Below are 9,423 nucleotides of genomic sequence, written 5' to 3'. Positions count from 1 at the left end.
ATCGTCTAGGCTTTCCTCTCCGGCACCACCAACCGAGACTTGGTCCAAGAATTGGGCTGGAACGTGCCACGCTCAGCTGTCGCGCTCCTCGACATCACCACCAACTTCGCCTTGGGTGAAGAGGCTGTTGGAGCCATCTTCCCCGACAACAACGCCAAGGGGAAGTGGAGGGACAAGGCCACTAAGGCCTCGGCTCCCTGCCTCCCTAGGAAAAAGAAAAAGGGTCACCAGGGGAAGCAGGAGATGCTCGAGGCTGATCTAGTCACGGTCACGGAGCACAAGAATCCCCGAGGCCCTAGGGGCCCCAGGCTCTTTGACGACTTGGTAAAGAAACCCTGCCCTTATCACCAGGGCCCGGTGAGGCACGCCCTCGAGGATTGCACCATGCTCTGGCATTATTATGCCAAACTCGGGCTCCCCGATGATGATGCCAAGAAGAAGGGCGTCGATGACCGGGACGACGACAAGGACGAAGGGTTCCCCGAGGTGCACAACGCCTTCATGATCTTTGGTGGACCCTTGGCGTGCCTTACGGCAAGTCAGCGAAAGAGGGAACACCGAGAGGTCTTCTCGATTAAGGTGGCCACTCCCTGATACCTCGACTGGTCTTGGGAAGCAATCACCTTTGATCGGGATGACCACCCTAACCATGTCCTGAATCCTGGGTAGTACCCACTTGTTGTCGACCCGATCATCGGCAACACCTGACTCACCAAGGTGTTGATGGACAGAGGCAGTGGCCTCAACATCCTCTATGCCAACACCCTGGAGCTCCTAGAGATCGACCAATCACGTCTCTGAGGTGACACCACACCTTTCCACGGCATCGTGCCAGGGAAGCGCACGTGACCCCTCTGGCGCATCGACCTTCCTGTTTACTTCGGCACCCCCTCCAACTACCACAAGGAGGTCCTTACCTTTGAGGTGGTTGGGTTCAAAGGAACCTACCATGCCGTCCTGGGGCGGCCGTGCTACGCCAAGTTCATGGCGGTCCCCAACTACACCTACCTCAAGCTCAAGATGCTGGGTCCCAACGGCGTCATCACGATTGAGTCGACGTATGAACATGCATACGACTGTGACGTCGAGTGCATCGAGTATGCCGAGGCTCTCATGGAGGCCGAGACCCTCATCGTCGACCTTGACCGACTCAGCAGCCACCTGCCCGAGCCCAAGCACCGAGCCGGGACTTTCGAGCCCGTGGAGGCTGTCAAACTCATCCCAATCGACCCTACGTGCCCCGACGATCGGGCGCTGAGGATCTACGCCACTCTTGACATCAAATAGGAAGTCGTGCTCATTGACTTTCTCCACGCTAATGCCGATATGTTCGTGTGGAGTCCCTTGGACATGCCGAGCATACCAAGGGAGGTCACCGAGCACGCCTTGGACATCTGGGCCGACTCTAGGCCGGTGAAGCAGCGCCTACGCCAATTTGACAAGGAAAAATGCAGGACCATTGGCGAGGAGTTGCAGAAGCTCTTGGCGACTGGATTCATCAAGGAGGTATCCCATCTAGAGTGGTTAGCTAACCCTGTGTTGGTCAAGAAGAAAAATGGGAAGTGGAGGTTTGAATAAAGCCTATCCAAAAGTCCCCTTCCCATTACCCCGAATCGATCAAATCGTTGACTCCACTGTGGGATGTGAGACTCTGTCTTTCCGTGATGCATACTACGGATACCATCAAATCAAGATGAAAGAGTCCGACCAGCTCGCGACTTCTTTTATCACACCGTTCGGCATGTACTGCTACATGACTATGCCTTTTGGCCTCAGAAACGCAGGAGCCACATACCAGCGGTGCATGACCTAGGTCTTCGGCGAGCACATTGGGCGAACCATCGAGACCTATGTGGACGACATCATGGTCAAGTCCAGAAAGGCTGGGGATCTCATCGATGACCTAGAGATGACCTTCAAATGCCTCAGAGAGAAGGGCATCAAGCTCAACCCCGAGAAGTGTGTATTCGGGGTTCCCCGAGGCATGCTCTTAGGGTTCATAGTCTCAGAACATGGCATCGAGGCCAACCTAGAGAAGGTATCAGCCGTAACCAGCATGGGACCAATCCGAGACCTCAAAGGAGTGCAGAGGGTCATGGGATGCCTTACGGCCCTGAGCCGCTTTATCTTGTGCCTCGGCGAAAAAGGCTTGCCTCTGTACCGCTTCTTGAGAAAATCCAAACGCTTTTCTTGGACCCCCGAGGCCGAAGAAGCCCTCGACAGGCTCAAAGCATTGCTCACCAATCCTCCCATCCTAGTATCGCTGGCCAGGGACGAGGCCCTCTTACTCTACATCGCCGCAACGACCCAAGTGGTCAGCACTGCCGTAGTAGTAGAGAGGCAGGAAGAAGGGCACGCTCTACCCATCCAATGACCTATTTACTTCATCAGCGAAGTGCTCTCCGAGACCAAAACACGCTACCCCCACATCTAGAAAGCTGGTCTATGCCATAGTCCTAGCCCGACGCAAGCTGCGTCACTACTTTGAGTCCCACCCAGTGACCGTGGAATCATCTTTCCCCTTGGGAGAGATAGTCCATAACCAGGAGGCCTCAGGCAGGATAGCCAAGTGGGCCATCGAGCTTATGGGGGAAGCCTTGACTTTTTGCACCTCGAAAAGTGATTAAGTCTCAGGTCTTGGCCGATTTCGTGGCTAAGTGGACCGACACCCAACTACCACCTACTCAAATTCAGACAGAGTGCTGGACCATGTACTTCGATGGGTCTTTGACAAAGACCAGGGCAGGCGCGGGTCTGCTCTTCATCTCACCCCTCGGAGTACACATGCGCTACATGGTGCGGCTCCACTTTGCCGCCTCCAACAACACGACTGAATATGAGGCCCTCGTCAACGGCTTGCAAGTCACCATCGAACTTGGGGTATGGCGTCCCGACATCTAGGGCGACTTGTAGCTCATCGTCGATCAAGTCATGAAGGAGTCGAACTGCCTTGACCCCAAAATGGAGGCATACTGCCAATTGGTACGTCACCTAGAAGACAAGTTCGATGGTCTCAAACTCAACCACATCGCGTGGAAGTACAATGAGGCCACCGATGAACTAGCAAAGATGGCCTCGGCACGAGCTCTGGTTCCCCCGAACATCTTTGCCAGGGACCTCCACAAACCTTCCATTAACTATGCCTCGATAGCAGAGGAGGGCCCACCAGTCAAACCACAGTGGGGCTCAACGCCCCCTTGGCCGCCGAGACTCCTTCGACTGAGCCCGAGGTCATGGAAGTCGACACAGAGCCTCCCTAGACTGACCAGGACATGGACTGGCGAGTCCCGTTCCTTGATTGGTTCGTTTAGGGAGAGCTTCCTAGTGACAGGACCAAAGCCCGATAGCTTGCGCGGCAAGCCAAAACTTACGTCCTCTGCAATGGCTAATTGTACAGGCGAAGTCCCTCCGATGTCCTCCAACGATGCATCACCATCGAGGCAGGCCAAGCCCTACTTTGGGACTTGCACGTAGGGGCCTACGAGCACCATGCGGCGCCTCAGATGCTCGTTGGAAACGCCTTCCACCAAGGGTTCTACTGGACGATGGCGGTTGCCGACGCCACCAAGTTAGTACGCTCCTGCGAAGGATGCCAGTACTATGCTCAGTAGACGCACCTCCTGGCCCTGGCCCTCCAAACCATCCCCATTACGTGGTCGTTTGCCATGTGGGGGCTCGACATGGTCGGGCCTCTGCAGAGGGCCCCGGGGGCTACACCCACCTACTGGTAGCAATTGATAAGTTCTCCAAATGGATCAAGGCTCGTCTGATCAATCAAATCAAATCCGAGCAAGCAGTGCTATTCTTCACTGACATTATCTACAGGTTCAGGGTCCCTAACACCATCATCACCGACAACAGGACACAGTTCACCAGCAAAAAATTCTTGACATTCTACGATGACCACCACATCCGTGTGGCCTAGTTAGCCATAGGACACCCAAGGACCAACGACCAAGTAGACAATGCCAATGGCATGATCCTACAAGGCCTCAAGCCAAGAATTTACAACCGGTTGAAGAAGTTTGGCAAGAAATGGCTCGCCGAACTCCCATCGATCATCTGGAGCCTGAGGAACACTCCAAGCCGAGCCACGGGGTTCACACCTTTCTTCCTGGTCTATGGAGCCGAGGCCATCCTCCCCACCGACTTGGAATATGGTTCCCCGAGGCTACAAGCCTACAACGAGCAAAGCAACCGCACCACCCGCGAGGACGCCCTCGACCAACTGGAGGAAGCCTGAGACGTCGCGCTGCTGCACTTGGCCAAATGCCAGCAAGCCCTACGGCGCTATCAGGCCTGGCGCATTCAAAGCCGAGACTTGAAGGTAGGCGACCTAGTGTTGAGGCTGACATGGAGCAACAAGGGCTGCCACAAGCTGACCCCACCATGGGAAGGACCGTACATCGTCTCCCAAGTGCTAAAGCCCAGGACCTACAAGCTAGCCAACAAGAGGGGCAAAATCTTCACCAACGCTTGGAACATAGAATAGCTACATCGCTTTTACCCTTAAATTTCCAAGTATTGTATATATTGTTTCTCAGAATACAATTGAGAAGCGTTCTTTAGTTGTTCTGATTTTTCGAGAACCCCCCCACCGAGCCCATCGCGGGTCTCGATAAATACAATAACACTGTAAGGGAGACTCGGCTCTGCCTTTGCAGAACCGAGCCTCCCTTGGGGGCTAGATGGGGGACTCCCCCCTAAGTCCCACGCACCATTTTTTAAAGTCATTTTTTGAAAAAATTCCTACGCTAAACTCTCTAGCACGCACTGATGAATCAGTTGTAAAAAACCCTAGGACCGAAAAGTCTGTTCCAAGGACAGAAGGCTGGTAGAGTCATGAGACGGCCTATGCCCCCAGGCTACAGCACTCCCTCACCACTTTTCGCCCAAGGGGCAGCTTAGATTCCAAGGAGTTTTTTTGCAAAAGAAATCTGATCAGACACAACAAGAGGGCAGAGGCTCAGAAATACAAGAAAAACGATTAAGAAACACGAGTACATTAAAAAGAGGCCTCGATGGCCACAAGCGTTACGATACAAAGTTAACCCCTATTCTATTTACATGGCCTCTTAGGCCTAGGTCAAGGCTCAGGGCCTCCAGCATCGACAGACGATGGGAGAGGGACCACCTCCTCTTCGAACAGCTTGGCCAGCGCCGTGCTGGGGCCCTTCGCTGCTTCTATCAACTTCGCGACCACCTCGTCGGCCTCCTCCTCATCATCAGGCAGGACATAGCCAATGCTGATGGCCTAGAGGTCAACGCCAATGTAGTGCAAAGTGATAACAGCCAGCATGCGCTTGACGCCCGTATGTAGCGCCCCTTGGAGTCGCTCGCCCACTTGGCCGCTCAACGTAATCAGGCGGCTCCTGAGGGAGCTTCCTGACTGGACCCCCTCAACTTCTAGGGCCTTGTAGGTAGTATAGGCAGTGCTCTTCAGCGCATCATGTTCCCTGATCTTGGTTTCAAGCACTGCCTGCACTGCGGCGGAGGCCTCGGCTGCCTGGGTAACCTCCTTCTCTAGCTGTATGCCAAACGCAATGGAATGAGGATGAGCGCAAAGGAATACAAGCTAGAATAGGGGTGGAGGTCTATGGGACTCACCCTCAGCCTTCTGCCCCCAGCGTCGGGCCTCGACCTAAGAAGCCTCAGCTTTCTCCTTCCAATGTTGGGCCTCGACCCGAGATGCCTCGGCCTTCTCCTTCAGGCGCTGGGCCTCGACCCGAGAGGCCTCAGCCGCCCTGGAAGCTTCTCTCCCTAGCTCTATGTTACACCAGGGAGTTAGGGAGCGAACATAAGAAAAAGTGAATAAAACGAGGGGAACAGGTCTCACCCTCGGCCTTTCCCCTCCAGACCACAGCCTCAGTTTGCGAGGCCTCAGCCACCATAAGGGCCTCATCCAAGGCACCTTTCGTCAGCTGGTGCACACTCTGCTCTGCCCCTAGCTGCCTAGCAAGGACCTTGCCCGAGGCCATGGCCTCTCCAGCTTGGGACCTAAAGGCATCCCACTCACCGGCCACACGGGTCAGCTCCTCCTCCAACTCCTTGACCCACGCCGCCAGAGGGGTGACCTGCTCCTAGGCTATGGCCACCTCGACCTTTGCATTGGCACAATGAAGGCAGAGGTCTTCTACCTCCGTGCTCCGTGCCGCCAGAAGTTTGTTGGTGCCAGCAAGCAAGCCCTTCTACCGCTAGAGCTGGTCCTAGACGTCCCTCTCCTGTTAGAGAAAGACCGACTTCTTGAGGGACCGGGTCTCGAGCTCCTGGGTAAGCAGAACAGGGGTCATTCACTACAAGAAAACTCAAAAAAAGACAACACCGCATGAGAAAAGAAAGCGTGAACCTGGGTGACTCCGGGCAGATCATCGACCACCACGGACAGCGCTGTCCATAGTGACCGTTCCACCAGCTGGTGGTATTGCTCAAAGGTGTCCCGACGCCTACCCTCGGCCGTGTCCTTAAGGGTGAATAGAGGCTCCCCCTCAGGGCATCCTGGCTCTGCCATAGGACACGTGGGTGATCCCACCCATGGGACTCGGGCCATACCCGCACGAGGGTCGAGCTTCCCTTGCTCGGGGTCGGAACCGGCTGCTCCATGGCACCGACCACCTTAGCATCAACCACCTCCTGCGCCTAGGAGGTATCGTCAGAGGAGATCAGATGGACCTCCACCTTCTGGGCACCCTCCCACGATGACAATGGGCCTTGGCCCAAGGGTGCCACCGAAGCCTCCGCCACCTTCATCTCCACTTCTTGGGCCGACAGCCTTGCCGCAATCACGTCAGCCTCAGTAGTCTCAGGGGCTTCGGCCTCTGCCATCATGGCCTCAATGGTCCCGGGGGCTCCGGCCTCCGCTATCGTGGCCTCGGTGGTCGTGGGAGCTTCGGCCACCACCGCTGTGGCCTCGGCGGTCCTAGGCGCCTTAGCCTCCAATGCCTTGGCCTGTGAAACCCCAGGGACCTCAATCTCGGTGGCCTCGGTAGCCAAGGGAACTGCAGCCCCATCCAACCCATGGGCCTCGCCATCGTGGGGCGGAGGCGCTCCCTCCCCCGCTTGTGTCGGGGCCGCCTCGATAGCCCCTCCTTGGGTGGCTGGCTCCTTTGGGTCGGCCCTCGCTGATGCCGCGCTACGTTGCAAGGCGGCTTGCGCCTCTGCCACCCAGTGGGCGGTGGAGCTGGGGTTCACCTTGAGCGCTTTGAGGGGCGCCAAGGTAGGCACCTCCATAGGTGGCTTCCGGCTAAGGACAAAACCTTTACAGGGTCAGCACGAGACAAAAGAACGAATGGAAAGCACTGTGGCTCCACCAAAAATATGCCTACCTCAAGCGAGGGCTGCAACCGCTTCGGCACAACGACCCTCGTCTACAAAGGCAGTGGCAGTGGCAGAGGCACGGCCTCCGTGTTCATTGGCGCCAGTTTGTCCTCGATGGACCCCGGTGCCCCCTCGGTCCTCTATGGGGGCAGTTGCATCGCCCCCACCGCCACCTGCTCCACCGCTACCACCGAGCCCACTAGGCTGACGGCATGCTTGCCCAACGCCTGCTCCTCGGGCGTGTCAGCCTTGGCCCCGAGGCGGGCAATCACTGACCCTAGGGCGGCTCCTCCTCCTCCTCCTGGGAGTGTTGGGCTGCTTGCCAACTCCCCGGGCACCGTCTCCTCAACGTCAGGGAGATGGTCTAAGGGACCCTGCCCTCGTCATCTCCATCCGAGGCATCCATCAGTAGCGACGGCGATGGGGACTCCTCCAACAGGAGACCATCCTTCCTTTGCTGCCGACGGCGCTTATCCAGTTCCTTGCGCACAAGGATCTTCTTCGTGCGCTTCACCACCTTAGCGTCCTTCCACCTTTTCTGCGCCTCGGCATGTGCCTGGTTAGCTGCCCGCTGCCTTGTGTCCTCAGGAACAGGTGGCGGGGAGGCTCGCACGTCCCTCATCCCCTGCAGGGACAGCGAACACGGATAAGGGAACAAGAAACAATGAGAAACGGGGATGCCCTAGGGGTTGTAGTGGCACGTGACTTACCAGCGAGAGGAACCCCCATGATGGGCGCATCGCGAAGGGGGTCAGGTTACTGCCCCTCAGCTTCGCCTCCACCATCTCCCTTATTTGGCTCATCTAGACTCATCTCAAACAGGCGCCGCCGCCGAGCCATTAGCGACAACACCCTCCAGCGGTGGAAGGCAGCCACAACCACGGCCATAGTAAGGCCATGGCCCTGCAGCCTCTCTAGCCCCTCTAGGAGCGGCTGCAGCTTGGGCTGATCCTCCCTCCAGATGCCATACTTCCACCTCTTCGGGCAGCTCCCCATGATCCGCTCGGTGTAGGGGGGAAGTCCACCATCATCGTTGTGAAGATAGAACCAGCTCGTGTACCATCGGTGATTGGATGACAAAAGCTGGGCTAGGATGTAGAGGTGCTGACGGTCCTAGTGCACTTGGAGAGTGCAGCTGCCAGCCCTCACCACCTTCCTCATGCCCGACATACCCATCGGCTTGGTGGTATGCCCCACCCGGAAGAGGTAGAGCCACAACTCCCAATGGGGAGCAATCCCCAGATACCCCTCATAGACAGCGACGAAGATGGCTACCTACACAATGGAATTGGGGTTGAAGTTGTGGAGCTCCACGCCATAGTAGTATGGGAGCACCTACATGAACCAGTCTGCCAGAAGGCCGAGGCCACACTCGTGAAAAGACACAAAGCTCACGACATAACCGTCGCGAGGCCTCGGCACCGGCTCACCCAACGGAGCGATCCACTCTAGCCTGTTGGGGTCGGTAACCGGACGAAGGAGCCCACCGTCGATGAGCGACTGAAGCATCTCCACGGTGACGTTGGATGGACCCCAAGGATCTACCTCAATGACAACAATGTCGCCGGCCATAAGTGCGATGGAGGGTTTGACTACGGCAGTGAGTCTCTCTCTCTCTGTCTCCGCCTCGCCTCTCTCCCTTCTTCCTCTCGGGGCTCTCTACTCTGGCGATGGCTAAAAGATGGCAAAGCTATTGCGGGCAAGGTAAGGAGGGGAGGGGCGAGGCTCGTTGCATATTTATGCAGGATGAAGGCAAAACAGACGGGTGATGAAATCGGGGAAGTTTCCCTCAGATCCGGCGTGGTTAATCCCGATCTGATTTTACTGCCCACGTGCCCACCTTTTCCTCATTAATTGAGGGAACAGTTACGTCCCATCTGCTAACACCACATCGCACCCGACCGCTGTAGCAGCAGGCATCGTTCCATCTCCCCAGAAAATTGCCTCAAAAGGCGCGCCAGCCATTATCGAGCTGATGGGGGAGACATTCCCCCCACTCTATTCCTTTTAGATGAAGGATCTGGGCACCGAGCCCATTATGGTCTAGGGGTTCGGAGGCTGGGCCCCTAAGGGTTTCGACAGCCACCCTAGGGTAATAGAGTCAAGGAC

General features: G+C 56.6%; 1 protein-coding gene across 1 annotated transcript; it reads right to left on the bottom strand.

The window, feature by feature from the left end:
- Positions 1 to 5,086: 5,086 nt before the first annotated feature.
- On the bottom strand, positions 5,087 to 7,227 carry LOC136533053 (uncharacterized). The gene is made up of 3 exons (XM_066525620.1): positions 6,670 to 7,227; positions 5,345 to 5,527; positions 5,087 to 5,254 (listed from the first exon to the last, which is right to left on the bottom strand). Exons 1-3 carry the CDS (start codon positions 7,225 to 7,227, stop codon positions 5,087 to 5,089), a joined length of 909 nt encoding a protein of 302 aa, XP_066381717.1.
- Positions 7,228 to 9,423: the final 2,196 nt, after the last annotated feature.

This window comes from Miscanthus floridulus, unplaced genomic scaffold (genome assembly GCF_019320115.1).
Source record: "Miscanthus floridulus cultivar M001 unplaced genomic scaffold, ASM1932011v1 fs_776_2_3, whole genome shotgun sequence".
In the NCBI taxonomy this organism is placed as follows: Eukaryota; Viridiplantae; Streptophyta; class Magnoliopsida; order Poales; family Poaceae; genus Miscanthus; species Miscanthus floridulus.
This window is presented reverse-complemented; position numbering and strand designations above follow the sequence as displayed.